The 20,374-nt window shown below is 40.5% G+C and overlaps 1 protein-coding gene across 1 annotated transcript in view; it reads left to right on the top strand.

Moving 5' to 3' along the window:
* Positions 1-3,159: 3,159 nt before the first annotated feature.
* The window catches only part of TNIP3 (TNFAIP3 interacting protein 3), a 31,078-nt gene continuing 13,863 nt past the window's right edge, over positions 3,160-20,374 (top strand). The window contains 2 exon segments of the mRNA XM_065664267.1: positions 3,160-3,223; positions 12,230-12,315. Coding sequence (XP_065520339.1) covers positions 12,308-12,315 — 8 coding nt within the window. The 5' untranslated portion in view covers positions 3,160-3,223; positions 12,230-12,307.

Below are 20,374 nucleotides of genomic sequence, written 5' to 3'. Positions count from 1 at the left end.
TCTGAATCATCAAACTGAAGTCATTGTTTTTTTTTCTAACAAACGAACAGTAAATGCTTCATACGTAGTAGAAGACTGTTATTGCAAAAGACTGAAGAAGTCTCCCTGCAACTCCAGCAGTTACAACATTTATCCAGGAGTTACAAACACAGTTTAACTCCCTTCAGGGAAAGGCACGGGAAGAAGTTGAACCTTGGTTTCCCCCATCCTGACCCTGACCCATTGTTTCCTCTGCTATAATTGCAAATGCCTCCAGAATAGAATTGTGTTAACAAAACTGCAGTGAATTGAATGTGAATTTGCAAATTGTATGCTCACATGTGAGGAGTGGAGTGTAAATGGTTTGACAGAAAAAATCCATCCTGCTGTACTGAGCACATGTGATTTTTCTGCTGGGAGGATGAAAATCCACTCGAGGAGGGCAGTTAGATCACTAGTACTTCCAACCCAGAAGGCAACAAAAGTCTTCTAAAAATGTTTCTGGTCCTTGGTACAAAACTGCACAGGTTTTGTTGTCATCAAAACTGAAAGCAATACAAGAATCGGGTTTAGAGATTAATCTTTTTTCTGAACATAATTATCATGAATCTTTCACTTCGAGGTAACAGCGTGACAATGTTAACTTTTATCATCTGTAAAACATGATTAACTCCTGCGTGCAGCAAGAAATGATACTTACACCCTTGTAAATGTCTCATCACTTCTTGTTTGGGTAAAGGGAAAATGTTTCTCTAGTCCCCACCTTTATTAAATGCCTCATCACTGCTTGTTTAGGTAAAGGGAAAACATTTCTGTAGTCCCCAAGTTTATAACACCCTCTTCCTCAGAAAGAAAATGCAATAAGAAAAGTTTCTGTCTCAGGGCAGAGCTGAATGTCACTCATGATGAGGAGACTGTAGCTGGTTGGATGAAGCCTTGTGTAGGATGGTTTATTGTGAGGTGTCCCTGTCCATGGCAGGGGGGTTGGAACTAGATGATCTTGAGGTCCTTTCCAACCCTAACTATTCTATGATTCTAACTATTCTATGATTCTATGGTTGAAGCGATTCCCTGATTCTGCAGGGAAACCTTTAGAATAAAATATAACTAAAACGCATTCCTAGAAATGGGCTCCTGACCGCTCTGCCACTCACAGTAAATTATTCTACTTTGAGGTTAATATTTGACTTCTTTACCTTTTGAGTTGATGCAACTTTTCCACCATGCTAGACCAGTGCTTTTCCCACAAAGCACCTTTTGCTTCAGCGTGGGTGTGCCATTGTGTTCCATGGTACTCTGAAGAACAAGAGGGTATCATCTGTGGTCTCTTACAAGCAGTGCTTTCAAGTACCTCTGTGTGGGCTGTGTTTGTTTGAGAGAGTTGAATATGCTGTCAGCGTTAGAATGACTTTAAGAAAGGGGTTTCCATAAGCCTAGGGTTAAACCTTTAGAGAGAGAGATACACACACATACTTTTGCCTTCAAACCACTTAGTTCTCATTTGATTCAGAGAGTCTTTGTTGAGAATAATACATCCTAACTTAGCATCACTGAGACGAATATCTTCCCTAAATATGGTAACTTCTGCATTAATTTGAAACTCGTATCAGCGGGTCTCTGCCTAGCCTCAAAATGAATTCATGTAACTCTTCTCGTCATCTACCAAAGAAGACCTCGAATCCAAAATCTAGTAATTTAATTTTGATTTCTAAATGACTTCTTAATTTCTTCATTATTTTTATGTAGCTTACCTATGGCAGAGTTCTCCTCCTGCACAAAGCTGGACAGTGAAAGGAATAGGGAGGGACTATAACCATATAAAGCATTAAGGCTTTGTCAAACAGTTATTTTGGGGTAACTTAGTGGTTTAAGTACTGTGTTTTACCTACATAGCTTCCTACAATAGCGCTTTTGCTACAATAGCGCTTCTGCTGAGACCTTTGGAAGTTTTATCTGTTCTGTAGAGTTTAGGATGCTCCCTGTGCTACTGATTCTGACTGGAGCAGGCACAGGTTTCCCTTAGCTGGGTCTGTCATTAGGAGACAGGCCTTTTATCCTCATCTGCTACAAACTGTTTTCTGTAATTCATGTAGCATTTGAGGCTGGAGTAGGATTCTGGGCTGGGAGGTGTTCTGGTTGCCTTGTTGCTGTGAAATAATATAAACACTGTGTCTCAGAACAAGTTTTGAAGCATTCCAACCCTGAATAAGGAATACATGGAGCTGTTATTGTAAATTTTAAGTAGTATGTTTTGAATTAATAAGTATAAATGAGGTGAGCTTTGAGGACTGGTGAGATTAGATTTATGTAGAGGGGGGAAAATAAAAAGGTATGTGCTTTTTCCCCTCCTTGTTTAAATTGCTCCTTTGATAGAAACATAAAGCTGCAGTACTTCTTTCCATCATAAAAGTATTAGGATATTCCATATCATCATCCACAGAAGCAACCCTTCTCTTTCCAGAACCAGCACAGTTTGCTGCCAGAGGGGACACGTACTTGTGGTATTTCCTACCTGTAGTAGGAACTCGAGACTCTACTGCCATGCTCTGAGAATGAAGCAGAAATTGTCAGTACAACTGTGTAGATTACAAAATGCTCACATCAAACCCTTTAGAAGCTTGGAGAAAGAGAGCTTCTTAAAAGGTCACCTTTCCTTGACCTGCTTCTGGATCCTTAGAGCACCATGGTATGTCGCTGGCAGTGTCCTGATTTCTAGCAGCAACAGTACTATGTTTTCAGGAGCACACTGGAATATATGGAAAACAACATGCTTTTCTGAGTTGCTTAGGAATGGTATTCCTGCCAGCCAAACAATGCCTTGTTCTGGGTTTTGCAAATGGTTCTTTTTTAAACTGGGATTTTGAAGCTTGGCTAGAAAACAAATTTCAATAAACCAGGGATGCATTCCTCATCTAAATCAGAGCCTTGTTACCTTCTGTTCCTGGGTTCAGCAGTAGCAGTTATTTTTCTCCTTCTTAGTAGCTAGGGCAGTGCTGTGTTTTGATTCTTTGGCCTGGGAACAGTGTTGATAAGGCTGATGTTTTCAGTTGCTGCTCAAATGTTTGGTCTGACCAAGGACTTTCAGAGCCTCACGCTCTGCCAGGGAGGAGGGGAAGCCAGAAGGAAGCCAGACAGGACACCTGACCTAAGCTAGCCAAAGAGGTATTCCATACCACAGCACGTCATGTCCAGGATGTAACTGAGAGCTACCCGGAAGTGCTGGGGGACCGCAGGGTTGGACAAGGTATCGGTCAGTGCTTGGCTGGGGGGAGTGGGGCCAGTTATTGGTCGGCTGGTGTTGAGGTGTTGTATTCTTTCCTCTTGTTATTTACTCTATCATTATTATCATTGGTGGCAGCAGTAGTGATTTGTGTTATACCTTAGTTACTAAACTGTTCTTATGTCAACCCGTGGGAGTTGCATTCTTTTCAGTTCTCCTCTCCGTCCCTCCTGGAGCAGGGGGAGGGCAAGAAAGGGGGGGAGTGAGTGGACGAGCTGTGTGGATTGGTTTAAACCACGACACCTTCTCACTGTTAAACTTTTGTTCTTGTAGTGGCACAACTTTTTGTAGGTAGTAGATCTGCCTATAACCTGAATTTTTTTCTCACAGCTTTATTTCCTTCCCAGACATGTGAGCCTTGTAGCTGGAGTGATCTGTTACTGTGCTTCCTCTTTATACTGCAGAACTCAATTCCAAAGCTATTGTACCTGGTAAATCTTACATCTTGGCTTGGGTTGCACAAGAAAATTACATCATGTCTTTTTCCTGTCATAAAATCACTGTTTCACTGTTATGAGATCTCCATTAAAAATTGTTCAGAAAAAAACATCTTGCGCACTATCAGTGAATATCATAGATATTAATCTTGCTTTTATCCAGCAGCATTTTTCCATTTCACTTCTGTATTTTTTCTTGGAAAGTTTCTTGTCCATACTTTCGCAGTCACTTACAATGAAGAGTTTTTTTTGTTTGTTTGTTTTTTGTTTTTTTTGTTTTTTTTTTTTACTGCATAATTGAAAGCTGACAAATACTTAAAGTACTTCCTTCCCATCTTGCTCACCTCCAAATAATTTGTCATGCTAATTAAGGTTGGATATAGATCAGGAGCAAATACCATTTGAAAGGCTCATGCAGAGTTATTCCATGAAATATGCCTAGTTTGCAAGTGTTTTTTTGAAGATTTCTGTATATTTGACAGATCTGTGACTGCTTGATAAATGAATTTTAAACAAATCAAAACTATTTGTTGAGAGTTTTATTTTGCCAACATATTATACTTTTTTGAACTAATTTGTATGTTATTAACACCAATTTGTTTTCACAGAAATTTTATACAATAGGTATGTTCAAAGTATCATTGACTTTGCCCCCAGACCTATGCACACTAATTGGCTTGAGTCAAACCTAACAATTTCCAGCGAAGAATATATTTCTTTGTTTATTAAAAAAATTATTAAGTATTAAAAATATTGTGTATTAAAGTATTAAGAAGAATTAGAGTATAAAGAGAAGTATTAAAAATGATGAGTTTATGTGCAGTATCTGAAAATCCATGAGAGCTGCATTTAAATATCAGAGGGGCTCAGATAACTTAAAAGGTAAAATTTGTTTCGAAATACAGAAAAGTCTTGGGGTTTTCTTCAGGTGACATCTTTGGTTGTCATCCTACATATTTTAGCAACTTCTTAACATGTTGTAAACCTCCCCAAAACAAAAAGCATAAATCCTTCCAACTCCTGAACTCATCACCTTTTAATAATTAGAGGTTAGTGGTTTTTTCTTTCAAATTTTGTGGCCTCTGGTGATTGGAGAGAGAGGGTGACTATAGGCATCCAGAGAAGCAATGAGGCTGTTTGGAGGTATGCTATGCGTGGCTTTGATGGCTTGATGATAATTTCGAGCTTCCTCTGGTCACTTCTTATGTGACTCTTATGAGTGTTGGAAGCATAGTCATGATATCTTTGACACTGAACTCATGTTTTGAAGCCTTTCAAATTAGCTTGTATGCTTTAAACTCATCTGTGCGAATGACCATGTGGAATGATTGATATGGTAAGCTCAAATGCAGGTCTGTGTCACCCAAGCCCTGGGCATGACTGTGGTTATTTTTTAGTAACATTTACGCCACTAATTCCTACTTGAAGAAGTGATTTATATTTTGGGGAGTAATTTTCTCACTTTTAGATGACGGTTCTTGACATCTTAAATACAAATGTGTTTAGAAATTGTTAAATTTACTGATTTACGGAGAGAAATATACCTGAAAATTGGTTTTCTGTTTCAACTTAGTAAAAAAAAAGTGGTATATTGATTTTTAACAAGACTGTCTAGTTTAAAGTGTTTTGTACCTGCTACTTCAACTAGTTTGTGTGCGTCAACAGAAGCATTTTCACACAGCCAGTGGTACAGGCCCACCACTGATAGGACTGAAGAGCTGTAGAGCAGACACTGTCTCCCTGTGCAAAGTCACCCTGCTACATCCAGTACAACAAAGCAAATACAGAGATTACATTGCACATTTTCCTTCCCTGGACTGATTCCAGAGAACCCACAGTACAGAGCTGCTCTGGAATCCCAGCTGTTCTATGCTGAAAGCCAGGCATTCAGTTCTGGATAGAAATGTGTGTAGCAGTTAACAGCTCCTCGGTCTGGTCCACTTCAAGGGTTTTTTGTTATTCTGGGTTTTAATTTACTTCGGCTGCTGCATATTAACTCAAGAAACATAAATAGACTCCTTATGCAGTTGTGGAGACATCACAGCTTCATGAGAGGGCATCTGCAAATTAAGTTCTTTGGGGCAGTCGCTGTTCTGAATCTGCTGTTACCCTAACCAAGGGGAATTGTACTTACTAGTGAGAACAGTTTCACATATTTGACATTAAATCTTCCTGCATCACGTAGGGCTGGTACCAGTTTCATTTTATCTGAACAAAATAGGGTAAGGCAAAATTGAGGAACCTAACTACTCTTTATTTTTGGCAAAAAACAGGCTTTGGATTTTAAATTTTGGTTATGGACTGTCTAATATTGAAGTTTCAGCACTTCATCAGGAAATAACAGGGGAAAGAGAGAACTGGCAGATCATGCTCTGTTTGTGGCTTTTTCTTGTGCTGCATTTACATGACTGAAGCTGCATTTTCAACAAAGAGCATTGAATGCAAAAGCAGACGGCCATGGAATGCAATGGCTGTTTCAAGGTTGGCTGCACTGCTCAGTAGTGCTATTAGAGTATCAAACCTGGAAATATCTAGGTAGGAAGAGGTCACAGAGATGTTACAGATTCTATTTCTTAAGAGAAAAAAAATCTTCAGGACTTTATTCCTCTTTCAGATTAGTTTCAGTGAGTGTTGTTTAGGATCTCTTTTTATGTTTTTTTATTTCTTCAGTAGTTCTTCCATTTTGATCACATTTACTGTAATAATCCATTTCTTCCTCCCACTCCTCCTACACAACACCCACACACAATTAATGTATGACCTACTGGTTTGTTTATCAACAGCATTTACGATTATATACGTTCCACTTTGTTTCAGGGGTATTTTGCAATATGAGTAGTACTTAAATGAGGTAAGTTTACTCAGTCTGGCTATGACATGCCCTGGATATTTTGCAATACAAAAATGGGTATCACTGAAAGGCTAACTTGATAATGGGTTTATTCTTTATGTACAATTTGCTGGTATATGCTTCCATTTATTAGATGTATTAGCTATTTTCTGCTCTCTCCACTGTGACAGTATGTCCCTTTATGGTAATGGTCTGTAAAATTGAATCACTGAGCTGACCTAGGTAGGAAAAAAAAAATCAAAAATCTCCTTTCCTTTCTCTGCGTCTGGCTGGCTTATTTCTGACACTCGTTTTACATTGCATTCCAACAAAATATTGCTTTGGTACAGCTGAATAACAAGTGAATTACAGAGTGGGGTGGGGGGAAGTAAGCAAAGCTTTAGGAAAATAGAATGGTCTTAAGCTAGAACTGGACTTGGACAAAGCAAAAGAGAATGGGTCAAGAGTGGTGTAGGATTTAACATTTCCAGTATGCATGTCTGTGAAATGCATTTTGCGTAACATGCTAAAACTCCAGTGTGATGAGTGCCTGTCTGGTTGTGATTGCCTTTAAAATTAAGGTTCCATTAGAATTCATGAGTCATCCTGTCACTCTTGAGCCATGTATTTTTGCTGTTTTGAAATGTGACTTTTATATGTGTAAGACCTGATTATTTTTAGTGCAAATTAATACACTAACCAAAAAGTGCTTTTTGGGACCTATTTGGGTACATATGTAGGAAGTACTCAAGGCTTGTACCACTGATAAAGGAGGTGGGTGAGCATCAAGGAAATCTCACACACTTTTTACTGAACATTTTCAATTATTGTGAAACCCCAGAAATATGTGAGCAAAACTATTCCCGTTTTGCTTCAGGTTGTTCATGTTCTTAAAACCCTTGACAGAAAGCAGAAAATTTATGTAATTCTGAGCAATCCTTTACATGACCAATATAACCCCTTTCTTCAAGAGTCTTAATATTTGAGGTAACTAAGTTTTATCCATCTTGATTTTAATTTGCCTGGTCTAATAAAAACCTACAGCATTACATTGCATATTATAGTTGTAAAAACACTTGTCTTGGTAACAAACACTTGCACATGGTATGATAACCTGGTTGCATCTCTTTCATTCAATTTCATAAGTGTAGAATTAGATTTAGCACAACCTGTGCTACCAACACAGGTCAGACTCATTGCGGTAATTTTTTTTTTTTTTTTTTTTTTTTGTTGTTGTTGTGAAGAATTATAGAATCATAGAATAGACTCATAGAATAGTTAGGGTTGGAAAGGACCCCAAGATCATCTAGTTCCAACCCCTCTGCCATGGGCAGGGACACCTCACACTAAACCATCCCACCCAAGGCTTCATCCAACCTGGCCTTGAACACTCACAGGGATGGAGAACTCACAACCTCCCTGGGCAACCCATTTCAGTGCCTCACCACCCTAACAGGAAAGAATTTCCTCCTTATATCCAATCTAAACTTCCGCTGTTTAACCCGTTACCCCTTGTCCTGTCACTACAGTCCCCGACGAAGAGACCCTCCCCAGCATCCCTATAGGCCCCCTTCAGGTACTGGAAGGCTGCTATGAGGTCCCCACGCAGCCTTCTCTTCTCCAGGCTGAACAGCCCCAACTTTCTCAGCCTATCTTCATACAGGAGGTGCTCCAGTCCCCTGATCATCCTCGTGGCCCTCCTCTGGACTTGTTCCAACAGTTCCATGTCCTTTTTATGTTGAGGACACCAGAACTGCACACGATACTCCAGGTGAGGTCTCACAAGAGCAGAGTAGAGGGGCAGGATCACCTCTTTCAACCTGCTGGTCACGCTCCTTTTGATGCAGCCCAGGATACGGTTGGCTTTCTGGGCTGCGAGCGCACACTGCCAGCTCATGTTCATTTTCTCATCGACCAACACCCCCAAGTCCTTCTCCGCAGGGCCGCTCTGTATCTCTTTGCCCAGCCTGTAGTTGTGCCTGGGATTGCTCCGACCCAGGTGTAGGACCTTGCACTTGTCATGGTTGAACTTCATAAGGTTGGCATCAGCCCACCTCACAAGTGTGTCGAGGTCCCTCTGGATGGCATCCCTTCCCTCCAGCATATCAACCGGACCACACAGCTTGGTGTCATCGGCAAACTTGCTGAGGGCGCACTCTATCTCACTGTCCCTGTCAGCGATGAAGATGTTAAACAAGACCGGTCCCAACACCAATCCCTGAGGGACACCACTCGTTACTGGTCTTGAGCCGGACATTGAGCCATTGACCAGAACTCTGTGTGCGGCCATCCAGCCAGTTCTTTATCCACCGAGTGGTCCATCCATCAAATTGATACCTCTCCAATTTAGAGACAAGGATGTTGTGTGGGACAGTGTCGAACACTTTGCACAAGTCCAGGTAGATGACATCAACTGCTTTACCCTTGTCCATCAGTTCTGTAGCCCCATCATAGAAGGCCACTAAATAGGTCAGGCAGGATTTCCCCTTAGTGAAGCCATGCTGGCTGTCACCAAGCACCTTGTTGTTCTTCTTGTGCCTTAGCATGCCTTCCAAGAGAATGTGCTCCAAGATTTTGCCAGGCACAGAGGTGAGAATGACTGGTCTGTAATTCCCCGGGTCTTCCATTTTCCCCTTCTTGAAAATGGGGGTTATATTTCCCTTTTTCCAGTCATCGGGAACTTCACCTGACTGCCATGATTTTTTCAAATATGATGGCCAGTGGCTTAGCAACTTCATTCACCAGCTCCTTCAGGACCCGCAGGTGGATTTTATCAGGTCCCATGGACTTGTGCACGTTCAGATTTTTAAGATGGTCTCGAACCAGATCCTCTCCCACAGTGGGCCCAAGGTCTTCATTCTCACAGTCCCTGTGTCTACCTTCTAAGACTTGGGTGGTGCAGTCAGAGCCTTTGCCAGTGAAGACCGAGGCAAATAAGTCATTCATAACCTCAGCCTTCTCCAAATCCTGTGTAGCCAGTTCTCCCGAGAGCTTCCTCAGGGGGCGTATATTGTCCCTAGTCTGTTTTTTGTTTGCTATGTACCTGTAGAATCACTTCCTGTTATTAGAAATTATTAAGAAAAAAAAAAAAAAAGGCTCTTCAGAATTGACATGCTTTACCTAAAAGCCCATCAAAAAGGAAAGGCAAAGCCATTATTCTCCAGTAGCACTCCCTTGTGTATCAATAGTTTGGGAAACAGTGAAGGCAAATCGAAGTGAGTGACAATGCTGTTGAGCTGCCATTAGCCTGGCCATACTCAGCTGTGCCGATCTTGCTGGCTTCAGTGCAGACACTTTTTTACTACTTTGCCCTATATCTTAGACTGGGTAGAAGAGGATGGATGTACTCCATGCAATAGCTTCTGATAGCTGTGCTGGCTTGTATAGGCATGCATTAAATCAAGGTGCTCAGCACTGAGGGACACACTGCAACATCTGCATGTAAGAGTCAGAAGACATACAGCATATTTTGTCAAACCGCAGGGGTGGAGGAGATGCCCCCACCCCAGCAGACGTTAGTGATAGGACTTATGGAGAGCTGCTTGTTTGTGCTGGCTGGGTGTGCGGCTGGGCCACAAAGCAATTTGGGAATTGATGGCTTTAGCAGCTTCTTTCTGTGTGTTTTCTCAGCTCTGCAGAGCTGCGCCTTGGAAAACCTGGAGCACCCACTACAGGTTTCCAGTAGAGGAGAGTGCAGCAATCTCCCAAATCTTGCTCATCATCCCGTCACTGCAGAACAGGAACTGACATTATCTTTCTCTATATTCTTCACTGCTTTCTTTTTTTCTTTTTTTTTTCTTCCCCTTCAGTTTTTCAGAACTTTCTTTGCTTCTTGCATGAATTTTAACAATATAGGTGCTGTCTTTTCAGTAACTGCTAACCTGTATCCCTTTCACGTGGCCTGTTTTCCAGCATATGGCCTGCAATGCTGTGTGTAAATTGTCAAATGCAGCTGAGACTGCCAAAATGTCTAAGCCCAGTGAGATGAATTAGAGGTTCTGAATTAGAATTAGAGGACATTCTGAAATCTGAAGGATTTTTTTTTTTTGTTTGTTTTTTTAATTCAGACAAGCATGGTCAGATTTCATTTAGTAATTTTATTTTTTGTTGTTGTTTCAGTGGCTGCAGAGGGGTTTTCATTCTAGATCAATGTTTTTGAAACTTCTTCAGTCAGACACCTAAAATCCAAGTTTAGGCACTAAGATTAGGCTTAATTCTCATTAGTACCCTGTATTTGCAGCTCCCACTTATAGCAAACAAATACAGCTTTCCATACTTCAGCATCTTTTTGTTATGATTAAACAGACACTCATAAAACAGGCAAGCTGGAGTCAAGTTTCACAAGAAACTGAACTGATCTTTTTGTTAATGGGATCCTTGTAATTAGTGATTACCAGATGCATGTGAAATGTGTGAAATGCCTGCAGGAATGGGAGTTAGGAGGGCGGAGTGATTCCAAACACCTCAGATCTTCTGATTGCAACCTTTCATTTTAAATTTCTGTTCTGCATATAGATGAAGCAGCATGGTTTCTATAAAATGTTGAGCTGTGTTTTCACATTAAGTTGATGTTACCAATAAAGAGAGTGACTTGTAAGTGAAATCTTACTTGCTTATAAATAGCTGGTTTCACTCTTGATGGCTCCCCACCTTTTTCCAGTGGTCACAATTGTAAGTATCCTTACAATAAGTCTTATGAAACCTGTCAGTCTTCTAATTCCAGCAACTATCATATGCTATGGTTTGTAATTTTGATCTGAAGAGGAGAATAAGTCTTCTGGGCTCCTTTTCTATAGAGCTAGAGATGTCCCACATAGCCTGCAGAAACATACCCAGGGCTGTTACCCACCTGCAGCACAGGAGGATAAAAATTCCTCTGCATGAGGGGGCATTGGCTCATTCATTGTGCCTTCTGTTCTCCCACTTGTGATGGAGAGTGGGTGGTGCCTCATACAATTAAGAAAAACGAAACACCTAAACATTACTGTTTTCCGTCTTTGGAGTTTTCATCCGAAAAGGAATATCTGAATATGGACTGCTTACTTTTTCCCTGGTGCGTGTCCTGTTCTCTGGGAGGGGTGTTTTATTCTCTCCTTTCTTTTCAGAAATGCAGTACTAGACACTAAGTGGCCCTGACCAGAGGGAAAGTTGTTAGGAGATTTTACAGTTCTTGAATAACATGCTTGTGCGCAATAACTCCTTTTCTTTTCTCTCCAGGTGATCACAATAAGACATATTACTCAAATTCTTTCAAATTTGGAGCAGTAGTTTTACTGGACGCTTCCATGAAGCATATGAATTTTCTCATTAGTGTGAAAACATACATAAACTCCAGAGTATGTAAGATAGTTGATTCTTGTAGGATGAATAATAAAAGCCCTTCCTGCAAGACTTCCAATGTTCCTCTGACTGCTGACACCTTTGTTCCTTGGGTAGACTCTTGCCACTGCACCCAGAGTTACTGTTCCTACCCTTGCAAGACTGTCCCTGACAGATTGGTAGACTTGAGAAAGGATCATGCTGGGAAGTAGACTCTTGGCTTGCATATCAGCCATTTGTAGTATATGAATAGAAAAGCAGAAATGTGGGCAAGATACAGTTCTCTCTTCCCATTGTAATCATGTACTTAAATTTTCTTCCTAGACTTTGAATTTTTTTTTTTTCTTGAAGTCTGTTTTTTTTTCCCCTCCCTGTTTTTAATAGGTTCCCTGAGAGCAGCTCAAGAGGAAGAATAAAGACACAGAGGATCAACTAGAATTGTGCCCCCATCAGTGTATCGAGATGGAAAGGTATTAACTACCTTAATTTTACATGGAGAAACTTTTATTTTTTAGAAAGTAATTTACATTACATTACTAGAAATATATAGTTGTGTTTTCTGCATATGTCAATTGTTTTCTCTTCCAGAGATCCAGGTTAGTACATTTTTATTTTTTTTCCCTTATTTCCACCCCCCACCGCCTTTTTAATCTGTCCTGTGGAGATCTGTATCAGTTCTGATAGATAAGTGAAAGATGGTACTATAATGAGAAGAGCAAAATCATAGAGAATAATATAGGTTGGAAGAGAGCTCTGGACATAATCTGGACTGACCTCCTGCTCAAAACGGGGCAAGTTAGGTCAGATTACTCAGGGCCTGTCTAGATGACCTGTCAACATCTCCTAATATGGAGATCGCACAAGCTCTTTGAGCACCTGCTTCATTATGAACTAGTATCGGTTCTAATGGTAATGGCAATAAAAGAGATTGTTCATGGTTCTACTGATAATGGTAGTAAAAGAGTAAAAGAGTAGGATATAAAGAGGCCAAATTATGGCTGCAGCCTCTAATGAGGCTGTGATGATGGCAATGCCTTTCTAAGACTGTCAGTGACTAATAAGGAGCTTTAAGAAAAGTGATGGTGCCAAGTATTTCCATGAATGCTGAATTCTGCAAGACAACCTCTGACCAAAAGCAAGTAAGTATTTTTGAGGTAGCTGAGAAGGATTAAAAAGCATTAAGTATAGTGTGTGGGTTTGAGAGAGAGAGAAAAAGAGAAATTGTTTTAAGGTAACTGTAAATTGTTTGGGCAAGCTTAAGAAATAATAGCTTAGTCTCCTTTCTTCCTGTAAGAAACATGTTTCTCAGGTTAGTTTGTTGTGAAATAACTGGATTTGAAATCCCTTGCGGGATGGGATTTCACATTTATTTAGGACATTTTGAACGGCTGCCAGTGTAGTTTGACTCCGACCTGTGAAGAGAAGGAGGCCCCAGGTTCCCATGTGGCGAGGGTGAAACTGTATTCCAGTTCCTGGCAGTTCAAGCCCCAGACCTGTGGTGCAAACAGCTGTGCAGCAAGCTTTTTCTGCCTTTCAGCTCTGTTGCCTAACAGCTACCACCAGCAAGAAGTTGGCTTGACTTGACAGTCCTCCATCAGCTACTGTACGTTAAATTTCCTGGCTGCATTTCCAAATGGTGTTCATCTGTTGATTTTGCTAGCATTGTTAGTACATTACTGAAAATAACTCAGGCCTGTGTGGGAGGCAGACCCAAATGAATCATGGACTTGCTTTCCTTCAAGGGTGCAGCCCAGCTGTGAACCCAGGTCATTAAGGTGTTGGTGATGCATTCACATCCTGGCTGAGGCTGAACTACAGGGTAAATGGGCTGGGCATAGGTCCTGTTCTATTTGTGGTAATGCCCAATTTAGGAAAAGAAAGAATAGTAGTGGAAAGTGCCAGTTAAAAACGTCAGCCATGTAATCCCAACAGAATCATAGCTTCCCACAGAAATCAGTAAATGTAAGACCTGAATTGACTCATCATGCTCAAGCTATATCTGAAGGGCAAGCAGCTAGTCAGAAAGGGCTGTGGAAGGGAATCCTTTCAACAAGGTGCCTACTGAGGCTAAGAAAGTGTCCCAGAAGGCATACAAGCTTTTCTAGCTGTTTGACTTCATAGAAAAAGAGCAAGCACTGGGGAAAAAAAAACAAACAGACAAACAAATAAAAAAAACCCAAAACCAAACAACAACCAACCAACCAAACAAACAAACAAAACACAAAAAAATCCCCAACCAAACCCAGATTCGTCACTATTCTTGTTTTTTAAACTCTTAGTTTTCAGTTCTTTCAATGCTTTCCTGCCATCTCCCACTAACTTCCTGCATGTGTGCATTTCAGTGGGGGAATTCATCTGCTCAGAAAGCACATGCTTGCTCTGCCTGTCTGAGCTTTCCATTTGATTGATTTTCATGACAAAACTTCAGTTCCCTTTCCATTAGAGCTCCACACACAACTATGTGAGTCCTGGGTGATTGATGAGTCAGGGTGAGAGTGATTGTCCTGGGTTCAGCAGTAGCATTTTTCTCCTTCTTAGTAGCTGGTGCAGCGCTGTGTTTTGACTTTCGGCCTGGGAACAGAGCTGATAACACAAATGTTTTAGTCTGACCAAGGACTTTCTGAGCCTCATGCTCTGCCAGGTAGGAGGGGAAGCTGGGAGGAAGCAGAGACAGGACACCTGACCCAAACTAGCCAAAGAGGTATTTCGTATCACAGCACGTCATGCCCAGGATGTAAACTGAGAGTTACCCAAAAGGGCTAGTGCTCTGCAGAGCTGGACGAGGTATCGGTCAGTGCTTGGCCGGGTGGGGTTGGGTGAGTTATCGGTTGGCTGGTGTTGAGATGTTGTATTCTTTCCCCTTGTTATTTCCTTTATCATTATTATTATTGGTGGTAGCAGTAGTGATTTGTGTTATACCTTAGTTACTAAACTGTTCTTATGTCAACCCACAGGAGTTGCATTCTTTTCAGTTCTCCTCTCCATCTCTCTGGGAGTAGAGGGAGGGAAAGAAGCGGGGGAGTGAGTGGACGAGCTGTGTGGCTGGGTTTAAACCATGACAGTGATGCATTTACTGCTTCTTTAGAGAGACAGACACTTGTAACTCGCTCATAGCTCATTTAAAGCCTGAGAAAGTTCATAAAAAAATTTTGATTGGCTTTCCTGAGGTTAGAACTCAGCCCAACTGCTGTCCATCAGGAAGAAATTCAATTATGGTCTTGGTAGTATAATTAAGCAGAAGATCCCAATGAAGGGGATTGACACATTCCTGATGTATGGTCTATATAGTGTGCAGGAGTGATGTGGCAGCATTGAAACCCCATCCCAGAGAACAAGAACCTCCAGGCTCAGAGGAAAAAAGGAATGTGTGATAAGGAATGTGACGTTTAATGTGAACCAGTTAGTTGTTGTCTTTTTACATGTTGCATATTTGTTGAGATGAATAGTCAAAGGCTGAGAGACACTAAGTGCCTGTGTATCAGTTAGCTTCACTTCTCTACTGAGATGGGATGGATTATAGGTGCGGTTTCACTTAACCACTTCCCTCCCCCTCTTCCCGCCCCCCCCCCCCATTATTTTTTCTTGCTTATTTTCAGAGAAACCAGATGTGTTTCCATTAAGAACATGCACCTCTTGTGTTGTTGTGATTTGTATAATTCCTAAAATTAAGCAAAACTATTAAAGAATAATTGTTTCTGTTCAAATTAACAGCACACAGCTTCTCCAGATTTGGCATTTGACAGCCAAACAGCTGCTGGCTATTAAATGTGCCTTAAATGTACCTTCATTCCTTTGTTGCAAAGGGAACAGAAGTGTAGGGATGTTTATGGGGTGATAGGCAGATGCGTTGGCCACATCAGATTCGAGCAAAAGTTTAGCTGGTTTCTCTGCTATAGTTGCAGTACGTACATGATTTAACCCCTATCATACACCTTGCCTTATGGAGCTCTCTTCTTGGGAATGGAGTAAGATTATTTCTAATCTCATACCTCCCAAGGAACAGTACCAGCACTTTTTTTGCAACACCTGGGACATCTTGCTCCAAGGGCAATGCAGTTCTTTTGCTAGGTGGCTGCTGCTGCTAGTGGCTGGCTTTCCATCTCTCTCTCCCTTTGAAATACTGGATGAATTTTTTGGTTTTGTGAAACTTAAGTGAAAAATTAAGTTGGAAATAATTTGAAAAGATATATTGCCATTTTTTTAAAAGCTTACTTTTAAAGTATTTCTTCCTAATGGCAAAAGGCAGGTGTTCTTTTCTGTTTGTACCAACATGTGACTTTTTGCCCAATAAACTTTTTTTTATAGTGGTACATTTGAGGTGGGACGTAGAATGAATGAAGCTCAATTTCAAGAGATAGGGCTCGAATTCCTAAGCCTGAACTCTGAGTGGAGATATACTTGCTGGGTGTCAACTATTGTAATAGCACCACTGATCCTTGGGGAGCAGCACCACACTGTAATTATTCTCTATGAGCTCAAAATCTACTAAACTTGTAAGAGCTCAAGAGGATGCAAATTTTTTTCCTCTAAAAAAAGTATTTTGTTTTCTTGGCAAAATTTTGTTCCTCACATTGCTTGTTGGACCGTAAATTCTTTGTTATTTAGTCTTAACTGGGTAAGATAATAATATAAAAATCCTAATGTATTTACTTGAAGAAAATCTAGGAATTCTACAAAAGTGGACTAAAAGAGAGTAAAAATCCTGTAAAATAATATGGAACATGAAAGAAAAAACTTGTTCTACAGACAAACTGTTATTTTTAGGATTTATATGCCTAATTTTATTCTTAATTTAACTCTTTCTAATACAAATTAGATTAAATATTATGTAATCCAGGTCTCATTCTCTCCCGTATTCTAAAGGCTTTATTTCTGCAATGGAATACATTGTTATAAATAAGGGGGATACTACCTGAAACAGTTTGCCTTGAAAACTGCCACGTTTTTTAATCTATCCAAACCAGCTCATCCTCTATAATTCAAATGCAGAAACTAATTCCTTTCTCTGGATCGGCTTCTTAGGCTTAGCCAAGCAAGAATCTGATGTCACAAATGCCCACTCACAGAGCTGAAGCATGTGTTTAACCCCTAGACTCTGGAATTAATTTCCTGTCAAAACATGACTCTGTGGTATTGGCATCTGGCATAGAATAGTTAGGGTTGGAAAGGACCTTAAGATCATCTAGTTCCAACCCCCCTGCCATGGGCAGGGATATTTCACACTAAACCATCTCACACAAGAAAACCATCTCACCCAAGGTAATGGTATTAATGATGCAGAAATGTACCTGTGAACGTCACAAAACCAAAAGCAGTTTTGAAAAAACTGCTTTCTGCAGAAGCTCAATACTGTATGCCCTCTAGAGCTCACCAGAGGAAGATAGGGTAATCCTCAAGAATGTCATGTTCTGGTATAACTCATTATCAACAGTGTCTTGAAGACATATTCAAGCATTCACATCATCTGCATGCTCTGAAAGTCCAGGCTGTAAAATGGGTCTGTACACCAGATAAGTGTTTTGCATCTCAATAAATATATTCTTCCAGTTATGAGAGTGGCTAATATTAAAATACAGATACTGTTACTCTGTAGTAAGTTTCTGGTCAGAAACTAAGGGAAAATCTATGTACTGGTCTAGAAACTGAGGGAAAATCTATGTACCAAGTGCATGTACAATTGGAGAAATCCAGTCAGTTGAGAGAATTTTTTTACGCTCATGATGCCATTGAAACACATGAATATTGTGGAGCAGCAATCAGTTTGTAGGCATTTGAGTCTTTTGTTTTTCCCTTGCTTTTAGAAGGTCTAGTTGGTTCCTGCTGTTGCCCAGGTATTACTAAAACCCAGGAAGGAGAATGCACTGAGATAGCCAGAGTGGCCAGATGTGAACATTATTTACAGCCACAATGTCAGAGAAACAGTGCAGAACAGAGCAGAGGAATGAACACTTCCTGGCTGAAAAGAAATATTTAAAGACAAACAGAGGGGAACAGGGCAGAGGAATGAAAACTTCCTGTCTGAAAAGAAATATTTAAAGACAACCCACCATCTTTATGGGGTTATTTCTCAGCCTGATTCACACTCTGATCTCAGGAGGCTGAAGTCACCCACCTCCTTTTTACTGTGGCTAAGCTAGCAGCAGAGATGAGTGCAGCCTGCCTAAATACTTGCTCCTGCACTCCTAATAGGGTCCTCAGGACAGCAACTAGGCTTTATTTTAAACAATTGTTTTAGTCTAAGCTGCTTTATTTGATTTCAGAGAATTTAAGAAACCCTGACTACTTTGACCAAGCCTGGAAAGTGGGTTTTGCTGGCAGTTGGCAATGGTAATTTGCAGTAAAGAAGCAGTGAAGGTGGAAAGTGGCTGGGGCTGTAGAGGAGTTAAACCCTGGCTGGTTTTGCTGCAGCTGAAGCAGGATGTGTGACTGCAACCCTCGGCAATGAGTGAAATATCTTTTATTAGAAGCTGCTTCTGGGCCAGACTTTTTTCTCTCCTCTAAGCAGTAAGCTGGTTGCTTTACTGATCTCACAAAGGAGTTGTATGGAGCAAGAGAAGAAATCAGCTAGCCTACCTTTTGTTGGCTGCCTAAGCAGATAAAAACGTGAAGTTTTAAAAACTCAGTTTGAAAATACTGGCTTATACTTGAAAATACTGGTTTAAGCAGCTCTGTCTGATACCCCTCAATACTGTGTAGTAACTTTTCACCTCGCTTTAGTTAACCTCTCCCTTCCTCTAGCCATATTTCTAGGGGCTTTAAGGAGACTGCAGCTAGAATTTCTCCGTTAACATGAAAATATAATTTCATGTACTTTTCCTAAAATTGCACTGTGAGCAGCTGCTGCTGTGCTGTGGCTTTTCAATTCTTCTGAGCGTCCTCCAAAGCACTGAGTGATCTACACAGTGTGCATCTTGTTCTGTTGCACAAAGAGATCTTGGTCTGTGTCAGGTGTGGGAGTCCAAATGAGCTGAAGGTGCTGTTTTCCAGAGAAGTGCACTTGAGAGAAGAGTGGCATTGCTACTGGCATTGCAAAGTTTGCATTATGTAGCTGATTAAAAATTAAGGCTTTAAATTAAGGCTTGGTCATGCTGCTGCCTGAGAACTTACTGTCTGGGAACAGAATTTCTTTAAAAGAAGAGCTACTTGCACTCATCTATCCAGGATTTTGCTATACTTAGTGAGACAGAAAAGGGCTGGATTTCTTTCACAAGGTTTGTTGTTTTCCTCCTGTGGTTTTCTTCCCGTGGTGCCTATGCTGCTGAGCTCACCTGCCACCACACGCAGCTGAGGCTTTGAAAGCTGCTACCAAGTGTTGAGAGCTGCAGCCTGCTGTACCAGCTGTCCTGAGGTCCAGAAGATGTGCAGCAGGAAGGTCTTCCTCTTAACTATCATGGCTTTGAGTGGCTGTTATTGCCACCTAAAGTGGCATAACAAAAGACAACACTCTCTTCTGTTGGCTACTCTGTTTCTTTGAACTTGCACTAGTTGCTATATTGTTAAAAAAAAAAAAAAAAAAAAAGAGAGAGAGAAAAAGGTGAAAGTTTAGTGTGAGGAAAGACAAGACATTTCTGTAGAGAAGAAACATCATGTGATCTGTTGTAATGCCTCAGGCTGTTCCAGCACTACAAAACTCTAGCCTTGATTCTTTCTCTAGAAGTCCTATTTCCTTGTGCCATAGGTCTAACTCTTGAAACTCATCCAAATACCCTGTTTCTGCTGTGAAACCTGTTTGGTTTTGGTGCAGGCTAGCTTCATGGCAGCTCTGAAACTGCCATTAAATTCCAGCTTGTCCAAAAACTATGCAGCAATTTAAAAAAAGTTCTTGAGTTTTACGTGTCCTTATTTGCTACTGCTGGTATTTTATTGTGATACCTCTGCAAATTATTTTGGATTCATGCTTAACAAAAATACATTTCTGTTATAGTCTGCGGTGTAAATATCGAGAATAAAATTAATCATTTTATGCTACCAGCAAGAAATTTGCCATACTTATTTACTCCTATGATTAGAATAGATGGGTTTGTTTACTGGATAATTTTTTTTTTTTTTTTTTTTTTTTGCCATCTTAAGAGTTGCTTCAGATCCTGTAGTGCAATCCCTGTGGATTGCCTGTCTAAACTGCAAGAACTTATACAGTCTTACTGCCTTCAGTTTTTCTGGTAGTTCAAATGCAGAATTTAATATATTCATCTAAATCAAGAAGTAATCTTACCATAACAGGTTGATAATATTATTGAGGCTTGCAGTTTGCTTTCTGGTCATGCATTACTTAGATTTGTTTCAAGCTGACTAGAAATGAAGGTCTGAGCTTACAGAAGAGACAAGTATTTCTTGAAAATCTGGGTTGCTCAAGGGCTTTGAGGGTCGGTTTTAATTATGCCCCGGTCCATATTCTAAAAATCTCATTCCTTCCATTGTAGTGTATGAAGTGAATCAGCCCTCACTGCTAATTAGCTCTGAGAATTTTGAGTTAGCCCTTAAATACTGTGTGACGTTAGCAGAGAGACCAAAATAAAGGAATTTTCCCAC

The sequence above is a fragment of the Lathamus discolor genome, chromosome 1 (assembly GCF_037157495.1).
Source record: "Lathamus discolor isolate bLatDis1 chromosome 1, bLatDis1.hap1, whole genome shotgun sequence".
Classification (NCBI taxonomy): domain Eukaryota; kingdom Metazoa; phylum Chordata; class Aves; order Psittaciformes; family Psittacidae; genus Lathamus; species Lathamus discolor.
This window is presented reverse-complemented; position numbering and strand designations above follow the sequence as displayed.